At 39.3% G+C, this 24,819-nt stretch overlaps 1 protein-coding gene across 25 annotated transcripts in view; it reads left to right on the plus strand.

Moving 5' to 3' along the window:
* PLCXD3 (phosphatidylinositol specific phospholipase C X domain containing 3) overlaps positions 1-24,819 on the plus strand; it is a 221,699-nt gene that overhangs the window by 146,520 nt on the left and 50,360 nt on the right. For 11 of the 25 annotated variants that reach the window (XR_006205842.1, XR_006205847.1, XR_006205840.1 and 8 more), the window contains one exon: positions 9,457-9,539. The exons of the other annotated variants lie outside the window; for them this stretch is intronic. Coding sequence is in view for 7 of the 11 variants with exons in the window: in XM_042951039.1 (XP_042806973.1) it covers positions 9,473-9,539 (67 nt within the window). In the remaining 4 variants the exon portion in view is untranslated. The remainder of the gene's footprint in view (positions 1-9,456; positions 9,540-24,819) is intronic. 25 annotated transcript variants of the gene reach the window in all.

Here is a 24,819-nt window from a genome sequence, read left to right on the forward strand (position 1 = left end):
TCTACCAAACAACTAATTTTAGCACTCTATTTAGCAATAAAAAGACTCTCATTAAGTTTAGAAACAAGACAAAGATGCCCACTGTCATTACTGCTCTCCAGCATTGTGTCGGAGGTCCAGCTAGAGTATTTAAAAATAATAAATAAAAACACACCTATTGGAAAGAAAGAAAGAAAACTGCTACTTTTTGTAGCAAACCAAACTATAACATACCTGAAAATAAGTCTAACAAAGAAGCATACAAACTTCATAAACAAATTATAAAGCCTTATGGACATAAAAAAGACTTAAAGAGTTCAATATGTTATTCAATATGTAGTTCAATTCAATATGTAGTTCAATATGGGGACAATTCTCCCCAAATTGTTCTATCAATTACTGAAATCCCAATCAAAATCTCAACACATTTTTTCTTTTTTCTATTTTTTTTTAATTAGAGAGTACAAACAGGGGAGAGGGGCAGAGGAGAGAGAAGGAATGTTACGTAGATCCACGCTCAGCACGAGACACAATGCAGGGCTCCATCCCATGATCCTGGGATAATGACTTGAGCCAAAATCAAGAGTCGGATGCTCAACTGACTGAGCCACCCAGGCGCCCCTCAAATTTCTTCACTGGATCTAATATATTCTAAAATTAATAGGAAAGAATGAAACTCCAACATTAGCCAAGGCAATTTTCACCAAGAAAGGGAAGTGTGATGGTGAGACCCGTCATATCCAGATATGTAAAGACAGTGGGTGATAAATTTCCCAAGACTAGAGTTTAGTAAAAGGCAAAGCTAGGATTAAATCCTAGTTCATATTGCTGCCAAGTCTACATTCTCACATATCATGCTCCTCAACGACATTTAAGTCATAATTTAAAGTTATTTCTAGGATTGATTAAATGGATAATGTGCATGTAAAACAACAAAGGTAAGGAAGTTATAAGAAGGAGCAAGCTAACTAATTGGGCTGTGGACCACATTAAATCTGCATTATGAATAATTATTCAGAACTATAGAATTATAAGTCTTTGCACAATAATGTATGCTTTCTATTATCTATAAAGATCCAGAGGAAGGATAAAAATACAAGAAGCATGTTAAAAAGAATACATACACAAGTAATTTTTAAAGCAAGGTTGACAACTTTTTATATGCACTAGAAAAATATATAAAATATATATTTGGAAGAATCTAGGTTATCTTTTTGTGAGTGATACTGAGAATTGAGTAAATATGTGAAGAAAGTATATGTCATTACATCAAACGTGTTTTATTAATGGGTAGCTAGAACATGAGATCTTACTGCTTGGGACACCTGAGTTGACTTGAGTGTAAATTTTTGCTAAAATCAGCTGAAATGAGAATATGCATATATTTAAGTTTTCCATTCATCTGGTTTCTGCCAGCTAGTTTTTTTTTTAAAGATCTGCTGAACATCCACAATATAATACTCTGTAGACTCTTAAAAGAAATATAATTCATGGACTCTACCTCCTCTCAAATTCCTTATATTTTAATTAGAGAGATATGGTCTAGACACAATTAAAAAGGAATTAAGGATTGAGCATTGTGAATCCGGCAGTGGATTTTATGAAAGAGACAGGAAAACAGAAGTATTAGTAGGGAAGAATTTAATACATTCTGGTTTTAGTATTTGGAGCCCTGATATTAAACATATTTTTCTATTTTTATGTTACTGAAAAAACCCTCTAGGACTTCAGAGATCAGATATTGTTACTGGAAAGGTCTTTTGTTCACCTTGGGAGAACAGAAGACAATCAGGGGTCTACTTGGTAGGTAGGATTCAACTGAAAGAACCAGAGAATGCAGGGGGAAATGTCCCAATCTGTGAGCTTAATTGATAGTAAGATTTGATTATCTGTAGCCTCACATGATGGAGTTAACTGGCCACATGACTGCAGAGAAGTCGCCTGAAAGAGTTAGGATAGTGAAAACAACCAATAACTTTCTACCACGCAGAGGTGGTGTGACAAAATTAAGGGGTGGGGGAAAGACTACAAATGCAGAAATAATGTCATTTTTTAATCTGTGTTCCATGGCCTGGCTGATTGCCTATAATTATCCTGCTGTGAAAAGGTAAATTCTCTCCTGAGCATTAAAGGTGCCATTTGCCACAGAGGAGTGGGAGGAATTGCACTGCTAAGCGTGTTGGATTTGGCAGAAGCCCAGTCTGAGAGATGTAACCTATTTGCTGACTAGTAGGGAAGGAGTTTGGTAGGTGGGCATAGACAGTTTAATTTCTTTGCATCTTTTCTTGTTTCCCTTTAGAGTCCTGAAAGAAAATGTGATTATCATAATCTTGTTTCATGTGGCATCTTAAGTTGGCTGTTGTGGAGGATGAGGAACACTGAATTGGTGCCAATAGGTGTTGGGGGTTGTTGTGTAGCCATGTGACTCTGAAAAATGTGGTTTTCTGGGCCAAGGAAAAGAGACAAACAGAATGGATTCATTTCTTTTTTTTTTTTATTTTTTTTAATGTTTATTTATTTTTGAGACAGAGAGAGACAGAGCATGAGCAGGGGAGGGGCAGAGAGAGGGAGACACCAAATCTGAAGCAGGCTCCAGGCTCTGAGCTGTCAGCACAGAGCCGGACGTGGGGCTCTAACTCACGAACTGTGAGATCATGACCTGAGCCGAAGTCAGATGCTTAACCGACTGAGCCACCCAGGCGCCCCACAGAATGGATTCATTTCAAACACTTAGTGATATATATGTGCTTTCTTCTTTTTTCTTTTGCTATATGCTCTGACATATATCCAGAAGTTCCTTTCTGTTGTATGGATAAGAATTAGATATGAAACGAAGTCCGTTTAAGAGCTCATAGGTGAGGTACTTGATATAGGTACAATCATGGTCTTTATTTTCATTTATAATTTACTTCCCACATACTTTTTGAAAAGATTTGAGCATATTGTAGCACACCACATTTGACACTAGATAATTAAAATAAAAAAATAAAAGGAGATTAGCAATTAAAGGAAAGAGATAAAAGAAACTACCATATATCTCTAGCCTGGAATTATTTCGCTACCAAAGGAACTTGCTAAGGAAGGTTCAAGACATAATTTTCTGACAATAATCATAATCAAAATCATAATACCTAATTCTTTGGCAAGCACTGTGCTGAGGGCTTTATGTGCATTACATCATTTAATTCTGCTTGTGGCCTGTCGAGTGAGGTTGGTCTGTGGTATTTTCCCTATATCACAGCTCAGGGAACTGAGGCACAATAAGATTAAGTCATTTAAATTGTCAGATAGCTAAGAAGTAGTGGAACTGGGTAATCTAACTTCTAGAATCCATGTCATTCTCTCCAGTATGACTGTTGACGTGGAATGAGTTAGTGGACAATAGGGCAATACTCTTCAAGAAAATAAGAGGATTTTGCCCTGGATATCCAGGGGTTCAGTCTCCAAGTTTTTTCAATTGCTTCATGGTAAACATATTGCAGAATGCTATTTACCATTTTCCCCAAACTCCAACTATGTCTTGGCATCATGGAGATTTGTCTGACTTGCCATATATATGTTGTCTATTGAAAAGAAAATCTCATGTCCTAGGAAACCTCATAAATCCTCCCTAGCTCTTTGATTCCAAAGTTCCAGGAAATTATTCTAAATAATGCATGCATTGCGTAGGATATAGGACCTAATTTTTTGTGATATCCTTTTTTTAATCATGAAATCTGAGGGTATGGAGTTATATGATTTGGAGGAGACTTGTGACTGCACAATCTTCAGCAGAACCGGGAAGGGAAGAATTCTTGCTGCTGGCTGCATTTTCCTATAGGGAACCCCATCAGAGGGCATTTTCCCTCAAAATGATTAACCCCCAACCCCTTTCCTGCAAACCTTCCAACTTTTATATTTCTAATCTACACAGAGGGAGAAAAGAGAACTAACAGTGACATAGAGTAAGATCTGTTCAGCAATTAAGGGCTATGCCCTCAGTCATAGTCAGTCCAAGATGGCAGAACTTCCTCTATTGCCTGAGATTCAGATTTGGCCCCTTTTTGACTCTACTGCTCTCCCCACACAAGTTATTTTATAAGGCACAGTGTAACCTTTTGGGGTGTAATGGTTCATCATTTCACTGTGAATCATAGGAAATGATGAAATATTTGGGAGTCATATCCTTTCAAAAAAGATGAATGATTCAAGTGTCACTGTTGGAATAGCAAATGGCTCAGATAGTTTATGAGTGAATGTGTTTCCAGTTGGAATCTGGGGTGGAAGGTGTGGGGAAGAGGTATGGCAGGAAGAAGAGAGGGAATAAGAAGATATTACTTCCACTTTAGGAACTCTTGATCTAGTCTTATAAGCTAGAGGACTTGTGAGGTAATCATAGTGTTCAACTTTGTGGTTGGCTCAGTGTCTAGGATATTGCCAGGCATATGTTAAATATTAGGTAAAGTCTACCAAAAAAATATAATATAACCCTTATGTATTTTTTGTCCTAAGCTTCTAGGTTTATAAAAGACCATAAGGGTTCTTTCTGCTGCTTGTCCCTCCGTTTCCACATAGGGCTGTACATTACCAGAATTTATTGGAATTTTCCACCCAAATACTTCTCTTTTTTTTAAAAAATATATATAGAGAGAAAGAGAGCATAAGCAGGGGAGAGGCAGAGGGAGAGAGAGAGAATCTCAAGTAGGCTCCACTACATGGGGCTCGATCCCTTGAACCCTGGGATCATGACCTGAGCTGAAATGAAGAGTCAGATGCTCAACCAACTTGAGCCACCCAGGCACCCCTGTACTCAAATACTTCCAATGACTCTTTGTGAACAGAAGCCCCCAAATAGGAGTGGGGAGGGGGGTTTGAGTGTTGTCCAGAGTAGCCTGTCACAAAAGAGGAAGTCTTTGAAGCCTCATGTTTCATCTTAAAAACAAAAGCAATTTTTGTCCTCTTTTTGGTGTGTGTGTGTGTGTGTGTGTGTGTGTGTGTGTGTGTGTGTGTTTGATAAAAATAATCTTATTCTCCTTAAAATATCAGCCAAAATTGGTGTTCTATAAACATATGCCATGCTTATGCATTGGCTTCTAGAACACCACACTGCCATGTACCTACATTGCAATTTGAAAAGACCTAAGCCTTTCTGGACAAATTTTTCCCCTAATAATGAAGAAGCAGTTAAATTTGTTGTCTGATTATTTGATAGGGCTGAAGTTCAGACACTTTAATATGTCAGTTGAGTTCTGAAAAACAGTGCATAGGTAATTCTAAACTGTTAGAACTGTTAGTAAGTAGTGAGATGACACAACACCTGAGTGTATTTTCTCTCCTCTATCCCATACATCCTACTATCCAAAATCTTGCTTGATCTGTTCAGCCAGTCTGACATGTGCACCAGATTCAGCTCCACTGTAGGCAGGCTTCTCTGGCCACCCTGCCCTGGTGTCCATGGATTTCTCATGGAAGTCTAGTCATTGCAGGTTTGTGCAGCACATATCTGTGCCATAGCTTGACAGCTTTGTGATGGCAGCAGGGGAAAGGTCGGTAAACTCATTTGCAGCAGTTAGCTGCTGGTCAGAGAGTAGTTAATACTAATGTGTTATTCTTTACAGGATGTTTTTTTTCTTCTCTTGGGATTTCTCCAAGGTTTTCTCAGAGGCCTGATTGCCTTCCTCCTGTTGATTCTTCAGTCACCAGCTCTGTCTTCTTGCCTTGCTAGCTGGAACAAGAGGCAAGGGAGTACTTTTTCACAGTCTGGATCAGACAGCACCCTGAGTCCCTTTCTTGTCATCAAGCCAAGTTCGTCATCTGCTTCTAACTATTAGTCCTAGGGTGTGAAGAAGGAAGCTGACCCAGGAATTCAGCTGGGGTTCCTGAGAAGACATGTTCCGTCAACATTCTTCATCTAACTGCAATGAGGAAACTGTTTGTAATGCAGGAATCGACAATGGAACCATCTGTCAGGATAGTGGCCATCCTAAGGTGTAGAAATGGATATTCCTTCCTGGGGCCATTAGGCAGCCCACAGTGGGTAATAATAACAATTGTCATATGTAGAGAGCCCTACAATTTACAAAGTGCTATTTCATTGTTTTGTTTAATTATCATAATAGCCCAGTGAGCAATGTCTACAAAGGAATAATGGGCACCATTAGTGTTAACTACATATTTGAGAATGAAAGAGAGAGGTCTAGTAGACATCTACTAGATCATCCTGAAATGTCCCCACCATTGTTCTTCTCCTGCCTGTGCATACTAGTATTCTCAGTCTGATGATTAGTCCTGGAAAATGTTTTTTGTTCCTATAGGATTAATTGTTATCTCTGGCACTCTGCTGCAGTGGAGTTTTAGGAGAGTTGCCTTCAAGCCCACAAACAAGTGTGAGTCTATTCCTGTCTTCCAGAATTTGGTTTCACCTCTTACTGGGGCAGAGGTCTTAGGTGTGGGCAAAAGGACAACAACGGTTCTTGAACTTTTTCCTCCTGCCAAATCCCTTCTCACATAGAAGGACACTTCACAGAGTTAACTCAAATTCTGAAAATTAGTATGTCTATTTTAAATCCAACCAGATCTGTCTTTGGCTATGGTCCTATGCTTCACACTGTGTCCGGCCTGCCATATGCTGGGTTGTGTCACTGTTTAGCAAAAGAGATGCTGAATGGATCTTGTTGTTTGGAACATTCTACTCACTTGGCCCTGGGCACTACACTGGCTTCCCATCTGCTTCTGGGTACAGCTCTTGGATCTGATTCTAATCCTGAAAGTAGGAGATGGTCTGAGACCCACCCTCACTGGGCTGTGACTCAACCTTATGTGTGCAGAGCTTCCTTCTTTTGGGGAGAGTTTTTATTCAGTTCAGTTGAACTCAACTCAAGTCATTAGGCATTTTGAGCAACATGAGAAGAATTACGTTCTAGTTAGTAGTGGGTCAGAGTTTGGAGAATTCTATTACAACCAAAGCTGTATGTCCTACATATTGTTTCTTTCCTCCAGATATCTCTTCACTTGCTCTTGGCTCCTGACTATTATGGACTTCATCAGTGGGCTTCTGTGTTCTCAAGTTCTCATTGGTTTGACCTTGAGTGGAGGTACCTTGAGTGGATGTAGGAAACTGATGTTGGGGTCTGGGGGATTTATTGCTCTAGATACCTCTCTGAGCTTGCTTTGGGTGGGTGAGTCCCTTCACTAAAGATTCCTTCCAAGACAGCCTTTATTAGAGCTCTCTTCTACCAGTGTTTGGTAACACTCTTCATCCTTACCCATTGCTGCTTAGCAGTGGTAGCAAAGTCTTTGACTGTTACTAGCATTAGACACTACATTATAGTCTGTGGTTTCTCTATACCCTATTCACATGGTCCCATCATATATAAATTTTCCTTGAATTACCCTAATTGGATTGTGCCATCTGTTTTCTGTTGAGACTCTGACAGATGCACTGTGTGATTTGGGGCAAGCCCCTTCACAGAACTAGTTAACCTCAAATGTTGTGGGAGATTTAAAGCAGATAGCATCCCTTCCAGCTCAAAATTTGCTTGGCAATGTAGGGACTGAAAAATAAATCTCCTTTTTAGGAACCTCAGGTCTCATTAAAGATATAATATATATACCTCTGAAATGCAGAATAAAACTGAGCATCCAAGTGATTAGGATACATAGTAAGCACTCTAAGAATTTGGAAATGGGCAAGGTCACTGATGGTCAAAGGAAACATATGGATCTGCCAGTGAGTTCTCCTCCAACACTGAATAACCTTTTATTCATGGATTTCCTAATCTAGATCCAAATTGGATGGTGTCTTCAAGCCTGTACCAAGCAGAAAGCCTATTTTGGAACCACTCCAGAGATCCCACACAATATTGGTTAACCTTAGACAAGGCCTTTTGGAAATGATTTACTCTTGATTTACTCAGATACATCCCACAATAAAATAGAAAACTTCTAGGATTTATTAAATTGAAATGTTCTTTTTTAAAAAAAAAGTGTAGAAAAAGCAGATTAGGAGCTGAGAGGCTGGAATTCTAATTTTAATTGTCCTTCTTTAGCTCTGCCTTAAATGTTTTTTGATCTGAAAAGAATTCTCTTTTATTTTGTTATAGGTTACTTTGGTTTTTTTCTTTGATTCATCTATATTAAAGACATATACACTGATATAAGAATAATATAATAATCACCATATCTACCATACAAATTAAAAAATGAAATACTATCAATACAATTAAAGTCCATGGTACATGCACTATATATATATCCCATTTGGATACTACTTTTTTCTCCACCAAAAATAATTCCTACTCCCTCTCTCCACCTACCCACCCCTACTCCCTCTTTCTACCCGCCCACCCCAGCCAAGGCCAAGATGGACACATCGCTTTGCCAAATCTCTTTGTGTAGGGAAGCCTCACTTTCACTGAAGATATAGAGATATACTTTAGCCTCAAAGGATGTTAGCTTTATGTGAACACTGCTTGCTCAGGCCCAGGCCTTTCTGCTGTGTATCTGTAAAAACCCAAAGCCTTAGGGGTTTAAATCCGTAAATGTCCCCATGACATCCAAGGCTTCAGGGCTGGCTTACCCTATTGGATTCTGTCTGCTCTTTGGTTTGGTTTTGAGCATCAGAATTTTCCTTATTTTCTTACTAGTTCATTTGTACATTTTTAAAATAAGATATTTTAAAAATATATCTTCACATATTTCTCTTATAGTAGAAGACTATTTAAAAAAAAAATTTGGTTTTCCATATTCTGCACCAGGGTACAGAAGCTAGACATTCTACTGAGAATCAAAGACTACTCATACTCGAAGTTTGGGAACTCTTCTCCCATTTCATAGGCAAGATGACTATTGCCTAAGCTAATTATGAAAATAGAAAAACTTTTATAGCCATGAAGCTAATTTGGCTAATCCAAATCTGCTGTAATTCAAATACATTGACTATTAGAAATGAATAGTAGAAAGTAAAATAATAGTCTCTTTAGCAGTATTCTGCTGTAGAACTTTTCACTTAACATTCCTTAAAGGCAGGGACCATCTTTTTAAAAATATTTAGTTGAGTTTATTAGAGGCAGCAATTGTCTTACTTATTTTTACATCTCTCATGGTGCTTAGTACACTTCTTTTCATATTGCAGGTGTTCAAAATGTATTTGCTAATTTGATTTGAATTGACTTTTTCAAGTTCAATGTGAAAACAAAATGGCCCTCATGTTTTCTCTTGTTTTGCTTGTCCTGACACTGACATTGAGCCAGTTCACAGCAATCCCTTCTGTAGGTTCTAGAGAATTTGTGACTGTCCTGGTCTAATATTGGGCTCATTCAGTCGCAAAGTATTTGCTTGGCTTGTACAAAAATAAATAACTTTTAACTAGGGAGTTGTGTTTTAATTATTTGCAATCCTGTGTGGCTGAGTGTTAACTCCCAAGTTAAACATCTAACAAGTGTAATACAATAAACGGCAGAGTTTGTTATGATTACGTTTGTTTTGTTTTCATCTCAGCCTGGGATCATTAGAAATGACTGATTGGCGTGGGAGATCATTCCATCTATCATTATGTCTTTTTCTCCCCGAAGAGACCAAAAGTGAGTAAGAACACAGAGTGCACATTTCACCACAATTTAAACCCAATCTGAACACTCCCTACTTGAAGACAGCACAAATAGTCTGGTACAATAACAAGGATTTCCAAAAAAGGAAAAAAAAAAAAAAGAATTTCCTTAAGAAGTAAAACAATCAATTGAGGTCTCTGTGCCTGGTTCTGTGTGTTCTACACAGTGCATGTCCAAGTCCAGAATCTTTGAGCTAAGGCCTGGAGTCGCTAGACATCAGAAGTAAAGACTAGCAAAAAAAGAATATAAATGAGGAAATAGAGATGTGAGGCATGGAGGCTGAAACAAGAAATGTGTGCCCCGCCGGGAGCGGACTGAGGAAGGTGTGAGATTGGAAGAGGGTCGTAGCAGGAACGGGGGGGTGGGGGGGGGGGCAGAGGAGCTGGGATTTTCCCCAGTCACAGCTCCCATGACTGCCGCAGCCTGCTTTGGGTGTCCTTTACTTCTCTTAAGGTAGTGATCCGGGGCGCCTGGGTGGCTCAGTCGGTTGAGCGTCCGACTTCAACTCAGGTCACGATCTCGCGGTCCATGAGTTCGAGCCCTGCGTGGGGCTCTGGGCTGATGGCTCAGAGCCTGGAGCCTGCTTCGGATTCTGTGTCTCCCTCTCTCTCTGCCCCTCCCCCGTTCATGCTCTGTCTCTCTCTGTCTTAAAAATAAATAAAAACGTTAAAAAAAAAATTAAGGTAGTGACCCAACTCTGAAAGGAGATAGGAAGAATAAAGTAGGGGAGGAAGAAAGAGTGTGTTAAGTCACCAAAAAAATGAGACCACTTATTGTAAAAACAAAAATAATAGGAGGAGATTCCCTTCAGTATCATTTATATGAGAGGAAGTTCAGAAATGTATGCTAATAAAGGGATTATTCTTTTAAATGTTTTTATTTTTGAGACAGAGAGAGCATGTGAGCAAGGGAAGGGCAGAGAGAGGGGGGAGATACGATCCAAAGTGGGCTCTGAGCTACAGCAGTGAGCCTGATACAAGGCTCTAGGGCTCGAACCCATGAACAGTGAGTTCATGACCTAAGCCAAAGTCTGGCACTCAACCAACTGAGCCATCCAGGCGCCCTGCTAATAGAGGGATTATACATGTTAGCATATGCAATATAATGAAATCATCTAAACAGTGTTTGAAGACTATGTCATAATGATGAAAAAAGACTATGGAAAAACTTTGATGATATAACCTAATGTGTTTGGTCTGCACTGATCAAACTGTGTAAACTATGAATGCGTATGGATCCATACTAAAAAAAACATATGGGTAAATGGAAGGTTTTCTCTAGGGTGGCTCTATTCAGGTAAGAAAACTACATATCTTCTCCATTTTTAAACTAACCCTTAATGTTGTCATATTTGCTTTGTAGCCAATGAAAACACCATATATGTGCTGGAGTATGGAAAAGGAAGTGGGGTGAAGTGGTTTGGGAATATTTCCTTTTTGTGTAATACATATGTGTGTGCGTTCTTGGACTTAGGAGATCAAATATCATGTAGCAGTAAGGTGATGCTATTCAGAATCTTCTTGGGTTTAACGTTGCTACCCGTACTCTAGTTTTTAGCAACCGGTCTGCATGCGTGCACCAGATCTACCAGACACAGCTTATTATCTTAGCTTGGTAGTGTGTTTGGGAAGCAGGAGGAGGTATGCAGTTCTCTACATACCCAGATTTCAAATCCGAAGGCTGGAGGAAGGGAAGGGGAGATTGGTAGAAGGACCAAAGGAATAAATAATCCCCATGCCTCAAACACTTCTTTGATAAGAAAAGATCCAGCTGTTGGCTAAAAGTGGTGTTTTGTGAGGGCATCATAGAATCAAAGGCTTAAATATCAAGGAGATGTTCTCTCTGTAGCACAAACATGATTAAGGGCAAAGTTGTTTTATTTCAGATTTTTATTATTCATAAAAGGGAAACCAATAGTGCCAGACATGCAAGAACAAAGCTAAATAAGCTTCAGAGGCCTTCTGGCTCTCAAATCTAAGAGAATATAATAACTGGACTGTTTATTTGCCATGTTTCATATTTGTTTTCTTCTTAGAGGTAAAACACAATAGAGATTCATTTCATTCAGAATAGTTGGTTTCAATGATAGGGTTTCGGTCTTATGTAATCTGTCCCCTCCCTTTCCCCAGGTCATTCATTATGTCTGCCCACGTAACCAGACCTGCTCCTGTGCCTACAGACATAGAGGGCTGCCCCAAGCTTTGGGATCTGTCAGTATAGAGAAGTTCTAGTGGAGAAACCAGTGGAGCAGGTGGCGTTAGGAACACATCAGCATCTTAAACAACTAGCTCCTAAAGAGGAGTGGGGAATGCTGGGCTGCGCGTCTGGTGACCACATCTCCCTTCCCAACTTCTTTGCCCTTTCGATGCATGTTAGCAGAGTCTGACTGAATTTCCTTAGTTCCTGCTTCAGTGGCTGCTCAGATTTGGGTACCTGTCCCAAGTATAAAACTCCTGGGGGGAAGAGGTGGTCATGGAGTAAGCTTTCCTACTCTCGAGCCCCTACAGGCGATCTGGGTTGAAGGGAAGCTAAGGGTCATGGCTCTGGATATCAGGAGGAAGACTTACACTTGTAAGAATCTGGAATGGCATGTGTGTAAGGAGCAGAGCCTTCCTGTGATGGCAGGCTTTGGCATTGCTGCATCCAGTGCGGGAAAGGACACCCGTGGTCCAGGGAATCAAAAAGAGAGAGGACTTTAAGACATAATTTTCTCTCCACTGCACCCCTAGATGTAGTGGCAATATTTTCACTGAGTGGTTCTACAAATTTATGACAGCTATAGTGTTTATAACCTTTTGGTGCAATTCTCATTCATTCATTTATTCGGTCTATGCTTGGTGAGAATCTACACTGTGTGCTAGGTAGTTTGTGCTCAGAATTAATGGGGAAATAATAGTTAATATTGATAATAAAAGCTAGTACCTATTGAGTATTTTCTATAATCAATGTTTAGTGCTTATCATTTACTTAAACTTTATAGGTAGATAGCATTATCAGTCCCATTTGCAGATTAGGATATTGAGGTTTAGAGAGATGGAAAGACATTATTTCATACAACAAATATTTATTGAATATCTTTTATGTGCCCATAGCCATGCCTTTTAATGGGTATATAGTAGTGAAAAAGACAGATTAGAATCTCATTCTCATGGAATTAAATTCTAGTGAGGGGAGATAGACAGGAAGCAAACAAGCAATTAAATGAAGTGCGACTTGAAACTAGTGATAAATACTGTGAAGAAAATAAAAGGTGATCATGTGACTGACAGAGACTGACAGGCAGTAGGGAAGGGTTGGATGAGTTACACTCACTTTACATGCAGGAGGTTTACTTAAAAAGATGGCAGTTGAGCTGAGACTTAAACAAAAAGTTGCCAGCCCTGAAAACAACTAGGGGCAGAGTATTGCAAGCAGTGAGAATAGAGAGAACAAGGGCTAGGCTGGAATGAACTTAGTGTATTCAATAAGCAGAAAGAATCCTGGTGTAGCTGGAGTCCAGCCAGCAGAGGGAGAGGGACCCATCTTGAGTGGCCATGAGACCCGGGGCTACATTCTACCAAAGGCTCCTGGGAGTCTAATCTCCTTCGACTTCATGGTGCATCTTTGGGGCCAGTGAATGTGGAAAGAACCACACAGTCTGCTCTGCAAAACAGGTTTTCTTGTTGCCTCTTAAATAAAGCATGTCTCTCCCAGGTTCAGAATGTCTGGTCCTTCTTGAGCTGTCCAGGCCCTTTAGAAGTCAAGGCAGAGCAGATCGCCAAAAGGAGCATGATTTTTTTTTCTGGTTCTCTCCCAGATTATTTGCCAACAGATAAGTCCCTTCTGAGTTTCCCTCCAGGCTCTGCTAAAATAACCAAGGCCAAAATTATTAACAAACTATGCCATTTTTCTTCCGAATCTTTGCCACATTTCTTTCATGGACACCATCTCCCATCTTTCTTATTTAGTCATCCTTGATTCATCCTTTTCCCTGAATCATGGCATCTGGCAGAGTGGCCATGATGAATCTGGAAATACAGACATCTGAAGAAATTGCAGCTTGGTGGCCTCAAGGATAAGAGCAACGAGGCTTACCTGTGCTCTGATTTGCTCCTGCCTTTTCTTATAGCTGGGACTTGTGTTTGGTTATTACTTGAGATGTGCAGATTGATTGGCAGTGTTCATATGAGTAGTAATGAGCAAATGACTTCAGAAAATTTATCAAAAACATATTTTATTATAAAAATTACCAATATGAATATTTTATTGATAAATAAAAAGATCAGGTAAGATTTTCTTCCTTGTGACACAGCAAAGTATTCAATCAATAATCCAAAACACAAGCATTATAACATCTTCCCAAACTGCACACAAGCAAAAGTGTATGCATCAGTGTGTGTGTGTGTGTGTGTGTGTGTGTGTGTGCGCATGTGCAGATAAGGGAACTGAGGAATAGGGATGCACAGAACAATGGGGAGAGAAGGCAGTATAACAGTAGTTGCAGAGAAGATGAGGCCAGTATTATCTTAGTACCTTGCTATTCAAAGTGTGGTCCTTGAAACAACATTGATAATACCTGGGAGCTTGTTAGAAATGCAGAATCTCGGGGCCGCCTGGGTGTCTCAGTCGGCTAAGTGTCCGACTCTTGATTTCGGCTCAGGTCATGATCTCACTGTTTGTGGGTTCAAGTCCTGCATTGGGCTCCGCGCAGATAGTGCGGAGCCTGCTTAGGATTCTCTCTTTCTCCCTCTCTCTCTCTCTCTCTCTCTCCCTCAAAAATAAATAAACATAAGAAAAAAAAAAAAAAGAAATGCAGAAGCTCATGCCCCTTCCCAGACCAACATAATCAGATTTTAACAAGATACTTGAGTGATCCCTATGCATATTAACACTGAAAAAGTTTCATGTGTTTGGGGTTTTGTTCTCACCCTTTCACATTGACTAGTAATTATTCTGAAAGATCCTGTTGAGCTCAGGACTGAACTACTCTTTTATCAAAAGGTATCATATGTAGCTTATCATAGCATCTTTCATACTTTATGATAATGGTGGCTTTTCTTGCTTATTTCTCCCCACTATGATCTGAACTCCACAAGGACAGAACCTAGATGAGTCTTGCATCTGTTTTATTTCCATATCCTTGACCCAATGCATGGCATATAATAGATACTCAATAAATGTCGACCAAATGCTTGGCCTGATAGAGCAGAAGATAAAGCATAAGAAACAGAGGGAACCCACCTTCCCTTTTCTGACTTAGTAAATGCTAATTATTTTAATCTCTCCAGCCCTCCACCTCACCTCTTCACAGCCATGCATAGAACTTTCATACTGCCTTGCACAGAATAGGTGTTTGATTTATTTAATACATTAAAGAAGAACTAGACAAATCTTGTCCTCATAACATTCATGCCACACAGAGGCTTCTGGAGTGGTGATGAAGACAACGAATAAAATGTACCTGTCCGCATGGGTTTAATTTTATCCTAAAAGGGCTACTGGTTACCTTGAGAACTTGTTAGAACAGTTGAAAGAAATGTTGAAGTAAAAAATCAAGAGATTAGTAGAAATAAGTGCCAAAGCCACATATTCTGTTGGGTTTTAAATAAACTCAAAAGCAATGCCTCATGTGTGACAGTTTTTAGTTGCAGTACGTATTTAGACAGCTTCAAAATAGAATGGCACAATAAGTGTATGAGAGATGTGTTATAGGTGTGGGGAAATGTGTATATTACAGATGAAGCAGGGAAATTCAGAGTGTTTGGTTTCTACCTCTGGAAATCGCTCTGCCTGTATGGTTTCCACTAGGGTAGGCTTTCTCAGTCTTGTTATTACGGGCATTTTGGGCTGGTTGATTCTTTGTGGTGAGGGCAGTTGGTGGATGTAGTTGTAGGATGGATAGCAGCATTCCTGGTCTTCTACCCATTAGATGCCAGTAGCGGTCCCCTTCAGCTGTAACAATGCAAAGTATTTCCACATGATGTCAAATATCTCCTGGGTCAAAATCACCACTGGCTAAGTACCAGGGGTGCTTAAAAAAGTAGATGGGTCTATTGCTCTTTTGAATTACCTGACAAATACTGCTGATCTACTGATTTTTTTCTTAAGACTTTATATTTACAATATAGATTCTTCCTGGTCTCAGGACCTTCCCTTTTTGGAAACTGCCCTCACTGATGCTGTGTTGCTGGGCTTAGAAGGTCATAATGCTGCCAGTGTTGGCTTAACAGCACAATATACGTGGCAAAACCTCCACTCACGATTCCATTGGACCCTGCTGAGAAGAAGGGCCGAGATAGATGCCGTGGAAAGAGAGAACGCATTGTTGAGCTGGCTTAGACAGTAATTTCAAACTTCTCTATTTCTTGGGGTCTCTTTTAATTATTTTCTCTGGCATCCCTATTGATAGTCCTTAAAAAGAAATTCCTATAAAAGAAGGTTCAACAGTTTCACCAAGGGTGGCAATTAGAACAAGCTGCTTTTTCTGCCCCTTGCCTGGAACATGACTGCTCTTAAACTATTCACTGTCGGCTCATCTATTGGTTTAAGGAAACAGCCCAGTAATTCTAAAGATATTGTGATGAATATTGAGCTTCTGTACTCCTGGGAAGCATCAATGTAATAGGGCTTCTCAAATTTGGCATCTGGGATCCTGGATCAAAAGACTTAAGTAAGGAAACCAGCCTCTTTTACTTCACTTACTATCTCTGAGGTGTGCTGGGGAAGAAGGCGTTACACAGTATGAAAGATACAGATTTAGCCAAAGAGAAATCACAGCACGACTATTTTGATTATTCCTTTACAAAAAGATTCATCTCAGTGTTCTGCAAGATATGTCAGGTTTATTACTTGAAAATGTTTTTTTCTATACATTTATTATGTCAAGTAAAATATATGCATTACAGGTGTGTAGTTTTTAATTATCCGTTCAATCCTAAAGTGTTCTGGTTTCTGATACATATTGTACATTATCTCTGATGATGCAAAATCTCTTGTATTGTGCACAAAGACCTGATCATGTGCTGGAGGGCTGAGGCAAGATTGTGTGCCAGGAGTAAGGAGTGATCCCTATTCTTCAAGGTTTGGTCTTTGTCTCTAAAACAAATCCCAATAACTCATCAGTTTAATTAATGGGGCAAACAAAAATTAGTGAGATTAATGATACGTTGTCAAGTAAGAACCAACTAATTAATTTTAAAGTTTTTTTTTTCCTGTCAGATTGAGCATCATGTATTTACAATGGAGAGGACTGATTGACTTCCAAACCAAGTAAAAGTGACTTAAGAATTAATATTATTTCCATAATCTGTGCATTTTCTCTCCTCCATTACAGTTAGAAGCCAAGAGTGGATTTTATTTAAGTACTACCAGTGATGGGGCAGTACAGATCCACCTGCAGAGAGGATCATGTGCTGATGTTAGAGTTCCATATACCATCAGTCAGGTTTGCAGCCTCTCAAAGCCAGAGTCCACACAAAGGTTGTGTTTAGTGATTTAGTACAAGGTTACAGTGGATGGAGCTGTCTAATTAGTACTCTGGAGACAGCATTGAAGGGTATTAAAGGAATACCGACGGGTGGACAGACTCAGCAGATAACCAGGTTCTAGTTACCATTCTAGTATATAATGATGGGATTTCAGTCTCCCAGGGGTGGCAGGGGCTTGTAAGAGCAAATAATTCCCCCAGAAGAGTTGAGTACTAGATATGTTACCGAGTCAAAATTCCTGTCAATGAAAAATGGGGCAGAAAGCAAAAGGGACTTGTTGATGAATGCCAGGGTATTTAGCTGGAAATCAATTATATCTTCTCTCTAAGGTTAAATCCATTCTAGAGGCCAAGACAGGGTAAAACCTTTGAGAAGGGTAGAATGGTGGCAACTGGGATGAAGGAAATAGTACCTGAAAGTGATTTCAGTGGTCCCAACAGGAAACCAGGCCCCTGGCAGTGGAACAAAAAAGAAGAGGGCATATCTGAGAGAGGATTTGAAGGTCAATACAATGGGACTTTAAGACCAATTGAATGTGGGGTTTGAGAGGCAGGTAAGAATTGAAGATGAAGCCAAGAATGAGATAGAAGAATCATAAGGTAATCAAGTATGTTAGGCAGCACATGAAAAGGAGGATTTTGGAAGAGGAAGATGCTAAGGTTCACCTGGGACATTTTAAGTGTAAGGTTCCCACAGACTGATGAAATTTAGTTGCCTGGTAGGCAGACAGGGGGTCTGGAATGCAGGTCAGATTAGATGGTGTTAATTCATGGTGCATCTGTTAAAGGCATGAGGCCAACGAGGTAGAGGAGATCAAGCAAGGAAAAAGAATGGAACCACTTGAAGTCTCGAATAGAGCTCTGAATAACACCCTCATTTAGGAGCTGGAAGAACAAGAAGAGGTGGTGAAGGAGACTGAGAAACAGCAATCACAGAGGGTGTAGAAAGACTAGTAAAGAGCTATGTCCCAAAAGCCAAAGGAGGAAAATATTTCAAAGAGGGAGCATAGCAGTATCAAATGTTCCGGAAAGGCTGAGAAGGATTCATTCATTTGCTTAATCAACGACATGAGCTAAATGCCTGCCACGTTCTGTGTGAGGGCTTAGGAATGAGATCACAGAAGTGGCTCATGGGTTTTCTTTAGTGGTCATCAGTGATATTTCACAGAGGATGGATATGAGTTGCAATAGTGATGGTCTGACTACAGTGGATGAAAGATGGAACCAAAGTCAGGGAAAGAGAACCGGGCTGTGTAGACTAATTTCCTGAGAAATTCGAGAGGAAGTGGTAAAGAAAAATTGCCTAATCTGTAACAAATGATTATTAGAAGTAATTATTTCACCTTTGCAGCATATTCTGTATAAATTTTATTTGGACCAATTGGCCTAAAATAGGTTTATATTAATAAAACCAGGTGCAGTAGTGGACGAGGACTTATAAGGCATGGGTTTTTTGGTTTTGTTTTTTTTTTTTTTAGGAAGCTTGCAATCTGCTTATAGTGTGTGCATATACATGTGTATATAGGAAGGAAGGTTTGTGGGTGGAGAGTCAGAAACAAAGAGAAAATATTTAATGAACATGATGAGTGTTAGTAACAACATCTAATAACAATTACTGGTTGATGAAGGGGTGGGTGCAGACCAGAGGGACTGTGCATTCAGGAGACAGGAAGACCACCATGAATGGAAATAATTCTTCGCTGTACAGAAGGGAATACTTGTGGGTCATAAAAGAAGACTAGGATTAAGAATTTCATAAAAGGAAGACAAGAGGGTAAACTTCACACCATCTCTTCCAATGGAAAGTGGAGATTGTGCCACCTGCTCATCCCTACCCTAGAATGAGGACTCAGAAACAAAATCTACCTTTTCAGTTCCTCACCTAGCAGTCTTCTTTTGGTTCCCAGGTAAAAGGTACATATGCTTCCCCATTCCTGTGGTGTTGGTCCTATTATCATAAAAGGTATCAAGGTATCAAATATGCAGGAAGCCTGTTACCAGACAGCAGGAGTCTTGAAAACCTCAGCCCTGTGCCAAACAACAGGAATAAAATAGGGAGAGGGAAGCCTGGTATGCCATACATAAATTTGCAAGCTCAGTGCTCTGCAGAGCAAGGAGAGGAGCAGTTGTCATTTTGATGGAGTCAGAGCCTGAATTCTAAGGTCAGGCTATAGATATTGGAATTGTACACTCATGGGCACGTCAAACCTTAGCCTCCTGGGCCTTTTGTTCTGAAGGTTCACAGATGAAATTGACTTGATACATTCTCTTTGATGTTTATTAACCCCGTGATTTTGTAGAATTTGAAATGGAACTGTGGCCAAATCAAGAGACCAATAGAAGTTCATCCCAAAGAACTTGTATAGATAATACTGGAAAGACACTGAATGAAAGAAGGTTACTATTTAGTGTAAGTACATGGCAGGATGTCACTATTCAGTTGCTGTTCAAAGCCACAAGACACGGGGTACATTTGATCGTTCAATATTTGCTAAAACCTTAGACAAATGGCGGATAAGAATCTTGTTTTCAGAAAAGTATTTACAAACCTAAATCCTACAATTTAAATCATCTCCCATGTGAGTTTGCACTGCCATCCTGACGTGTATTCACCTAGGTAGTGTTTCTTTAGTCACAAGTGTATCTGTTTTGTGACTAGGTATACCACTGCAAAACAGTAATTTAAGTTTTATAGTCCTTTTATGGGACTTTTGCAAACATGGTTTCATTTGTTCTTTGTAAGAACCCTGTGAAGTAAGTGTGGAGAATGTTTTAGTTGAGCAAACTGGTAAACCCAAAGCCAGAATGGTAAACAGTCTGATGATCCTCCAGTGTCAACTTGTGAGTTAGCGATTGAGCTTGAATTTGAAACTAGTCACCCAACCCCCACTTTAGTGCTGCCTTCATTACCTGATTTACTTTAATCTGAAGACCAGACTGCAAATCAAAGTGTTGGCCACGGCTGTAGTCTCATCACCTGAGGCCGAGGCTCCTCTTGCAAGCTTGCTGCTTGTTGGCAGAATCGAGTTCCTTGAGTTGTTGGACTGTGGTCCTCAAGCTCCTAGAGGCTGCCCACTATGTAAGGGGTTGGGAGGAAAACTTTTCCTCTCCCAGTTTGGGTCCTGTGATTGGCAGTCTGTAAAGTAATTGATGATAGGTTAATAGGAGAGAAGACAAGGTTTATCTGTGTGTCCACAGTGTACATGTGGGATCACTCAGTGATGAGTAACTTACTGAATAACCAGAAAGGAAAGGCTTGTATATTAAAGTTAGTCAAAGGGAGGCAGGTAGGGCTTCAGTGAGAGGGTATGGAAGGTTATATTGGTTTTTTTTTTTTTTTCTAATGACCAGCTGAATTTACACAGTCTTCCCAGTCAAGAAAGTCCCTGGGGGAGAGGTCAATGGCAGCTGTATTTTCAGAAGCTCTGCTTAAGTTTAGATAAATGTTTCTTTTTGTGGCTGCTTCTTGTTCAGATGTTTTCAAATTAAAGAAAGTTTCATAGCACTTTGGTATTAATCCCTTCAACTGCCATGTTGCCCTCTCTGCAACATTGCATTTTACTTAAAATTGACAGGAGAAAACCTGTTGCTGCTTGTTGTCTCGTTTTATGGCTTACCTGCTTAGGTCATGCCCACCCAGAATACTCTCTCTTTGGTTAGCTCAAAGCCAACCAGTTAGAGACCTTAATTACAAATGGGGGAAAAAACTTCCTTTCCGTATCCTGGAACATAATCACGAGAATGATATCCCGTCATATTCACCACATTCAAGGGGAGAGGATTACACAGGGCGTCTGTACTCACAGGGTGGAGGTTTTGGGGGCCATTCTAGAATTTTTCCTACTACAGCACCCAATAGAATGAGCAGCTAAGTCCAGTGCTATCAGAGACCATAAAATGAGATTATCATACATATTCTTTACATTGTTGAGTTAATAAAATGGGTGATGCATGCTAGTTGGTTAGACCAGATGACATCTAAGATCATCCACCACAGTATGCAGAATGACATTACTCCAGTTGTGCATTCAAGAAGACCTTTTAAGCAACTTTCTTTCATTCTTCCTCTTACCTTATAGTTTTTATGCATAGAAAGTTGCACATGAACATTAAAATTTTTTTTAATATTTATTTATTTTTGAGAGAGAGAGAGAGACAGACAGACAGAGTGCAAATGGGGAAGGGGCAGAGAGAGGGAGACACAGAATCTGAAGCAGGCTCCAGGCTCTGAGCTGTCAGCACAGAGCTGGGTGCGAGGCTCAAACTTGTAAACCATGAGATTATGACCTGAGCCAAAGTCAGATGCTTAACCAACTGAACCACCCAGGCACCTTGCCCATGAACATTTTTAATTAATTTTTCTTCATTAAAATTTTGACTTATTTGTCTATTTATTTTGAGTATGGTTGACACACGATGTTACATTGGTGTCAGGTGTTACAACATACTAATTCAACTCCATATATTATGCTTGCTTACTGAGGGCTGTTCAAATCAAGGCCTTATTTCCTAGCTTGCTATTGGCCGGAGGCCATTCCCAGTTCTTTATCACCTGGACCTTTCCAACATGACAGTTTGCTTCATCAAAGTCAGCATGAGAGAAAGTAACATGATGGAAGTCACAGTCTTTGTAAGCTAATCTCAGAAGTGGTATCCCATCATATTTGTGTTATTTAATTCATCAGAAGCAAGTCACTAGATTAGGCCCATACTGGGGGGTCAGGGGGCAAGGATGAATGCCAGGAGGTCAGGGATTTGGGGGGTCAATTTTAGAAGGATACCTACTGCCTAAATGAAGGGATGATGTGGCAGACTGAGGAGGAACTAGTAAAAGTGATTGTTTCAAAGAAATGAAGGGGGGGGAAAAAGACCTCTTCTAATCAGTTCATTTCTTCAGAGCCAGAGCAAATGAATTTGATTGGTGTGGGTTCATAATGGGAGTGGCCAGGTCTTCTCTGACTAGAGAATACAAATCAGACCCAAAATTCAGAGGCTAAGTTCAGAATCAGGGGAGCAACATTAAGTATCAGGTCCAAGGTATGAGTCTGGGTCTGTAGACAAGAAAAAGATAAGAGGTGAGGAGCCCAGAAATACTGAGCCAGTGTAGCAGCAAAATATTAGAGCAGATAAGGCAGAAAAGTTGTGGATGTAGCCAAGAACAAAGAAATAAAAAGCACTGTCTTGCTTGTGGGCAGGGCTCTCTGGTTTTTAAAGAATGAGGGCTCAGCCAGACTTTTCCTCTGTTACTGAAAGGTCATAAAATACCATTGTATTTTTGTTTTAAGTTCAAACAAATAAAAAACTTAATGGGTTAGTGAAAATGTTAAGATTGGGGAGGAAGTACTATTCCAAATGAAATCAAAAGCCATGAAGATAGTCCTTTTTTGGCCAACGTTAGATTGTGTATTCTCTCCCCCAGTGCAAAGACAATGTTTTTTATTGATTGATGATTTAATTCTCTCCAAGTGATGTTTGCCTCTGCACCAAATGCTGTACATGGACCTCAGAATCACCTAGCTTAGGACAAAAAATGGTGGGGGTTTCTTCTGTTAGCTGTTTTTAATTTTTATTCCTAACATTCCCTTATTTTGATCTCCTAACATATTGTCCTGAAATGTCAACAAATAATTTAATCTAGAGACTAATGTCCTTTTATACGATTTTCAAAATTGGTGACTTTTTCTAGGCTTTTTTTTTTTTTTCTAATTTGCCAGATAGCCACATGACAGAATAATGAAACCAATGTCATATTGAAAGCAAAGAACCACTCATTTCTGGAAAAAGAAATCTAGTCATATTTAAATTCCCTTTCTGCTTGCTTCCAAATATATCTATCACAATATTACAGAAGTAGCCAATTATTTTCATCTCCCTTCTTTTCACATGCTTGGAAATTAACTTTAAAAATTTTTCAAATTTTATAAATTAACCCTTATTTTGAGAGTTTAGTTTTTCATTTATACCTATTTTAATCCTAGATCATTTGATTATAGCTCTTCTTCAACTCACCTTTTTATTTCTTCCTTTAATCATGTTCTGTCTGTATATTGAGCCACAGCACAGGTTGTTTAGCCTTTTCATTTATATAGCAATTGGCCGAACAGCAACTAATAAGTTGATATGCGGCAATTTCAATCCCTGTTAAAATTTGCCAATACAGATCCAGACTGCCAGTTTTGCTTATTTAGAAAGTGCTAACATTTTCTTCCTATCCCATGTACTGAGGATAAATAGATCAGACAGTTCCAGATTAAATTAAACATGGCATTTCTGTATTTTGGAGTTACCTTTCATTGTTTAAAAAAAGCTAATAATTCTGGGGAGTTAGCTGTTCCAAATCTTAAAGGTTATCATTTGTAAGGCATTAAAGTATTCTTCAAAATATTTTCGCTAACAATTTACCAAGGTATCTGAAGTTCATACTCTTGTTATTCCTCTGGGCTGTTTAATGCTCGACATAGATAGATGTACACATGGACATATAGATATAGATTGACATAGATATGGAATATAGACAAAGATAAATATTGCATCACCGAAAACAATTGCTTCAAATAGCTTATCAGGCAAAGGCCTTGAGGTGATGGATGATAAATATAAAGGGAGTATGTGTGTGTATGTGTGTGTGTGGGTGTGTGTGTGTGTTGGGTGGGAGGAGTGTAAGAAGTAGAACAAGGTGTGCCTTTTTTATTTTCAAAAGAACTAGATCAGAAATGGGGCAACAAGGTCGAAGGAAGCCTGAGTAACAGATGGGGAGTGATGCATGTGAAAAATTCAGGACATATTAATTTCATGTTACCTGTTCAGTAGGTCATGCCCAAGAATTACAGGAGGCTTTCAAAAATAAAATCAAGGGGCATCTGTGTGGCTCAGTCCATTGAAAGTCCAACTTTGGCTCAGGTCATGACCTCACGGTTGGTGAGTTTGAGCCCTGCATTGGGCTCTATGCTGTAGGCACTGAGCAGCTTTGGATCCTGTCTCCCTCTCTCCACCCTCCCCCGCTCATGCACATGTGCGTGATCTCTCTCCCTCTCAAAAATAAATAAACATTAAAAAAATTAAAACGAAATAATTTTTCTTGATTAGATCCAACAATATTTTAAATGGCACTCTGTACTTACAGGCAAATCATGCACATGTTCATTGCTTCATTTCTGGAGTTTTGATATTTGTAACAGACAAAAATAATAATAAATAATTAAACTAAATTAGTAATAAATAATAATTAAATGAATAATAATAAAATAATACATTAAACAATTAATAATAGTTAAATACATAATAATTAAATGATAATTAAAGGTTGCCCTTGTTCTTCCTAGGAAGAAATTCTTCCAAATTTGGAAGCTAACTCCAAAGAGAGCTTTCACTGTTGAGAGGAAATATTTGTGAAGAAAATAGTCTATTAGTTAATTTTTTAAGTGCTGTCAGCTTTGTTAACTTATAAGAAAATCTGCTTATTCAATACGAGAAAAGTACTTGGCCTCATCCAAGTTCACTTTGCTCAAATGAAGAGTAAGGAATGATGTTAAATGTTATCAACATTGTTCTGTCCTGTTGCTTCTTTCTCCCTGACTCTAACCCTGTGACATCTTGTGCCTTCCAGACTGTATGAGGTAGCAATTCACATGTTGATCATCTGTCCATGAAAAGGGCTTCTTTATTCGTTGACACAAGCTCTCTACCATTAAAATCAACTCCGAATGAATGGAAAGGGCAAGATCATAGACAAAGTATTTGGAAACCAGTGAATCCCCATAAATTCCACTTTATAAGTGGTCACTTATG

The sequence above is a fragment of the Panthera leo genome, chromosome A1, assembly GCF_018350215.1.
Source record: "Panthera leo isolate Ple1 chromosome A1, P.leo_Ple1_pat1.1, whole genome shotgun sequence".
Lineage (NCBI taxonomy): Eukaryota > Metazoa > Chordata > Mammalia > Carnivora > Felidae > Panthera > Panthera leo.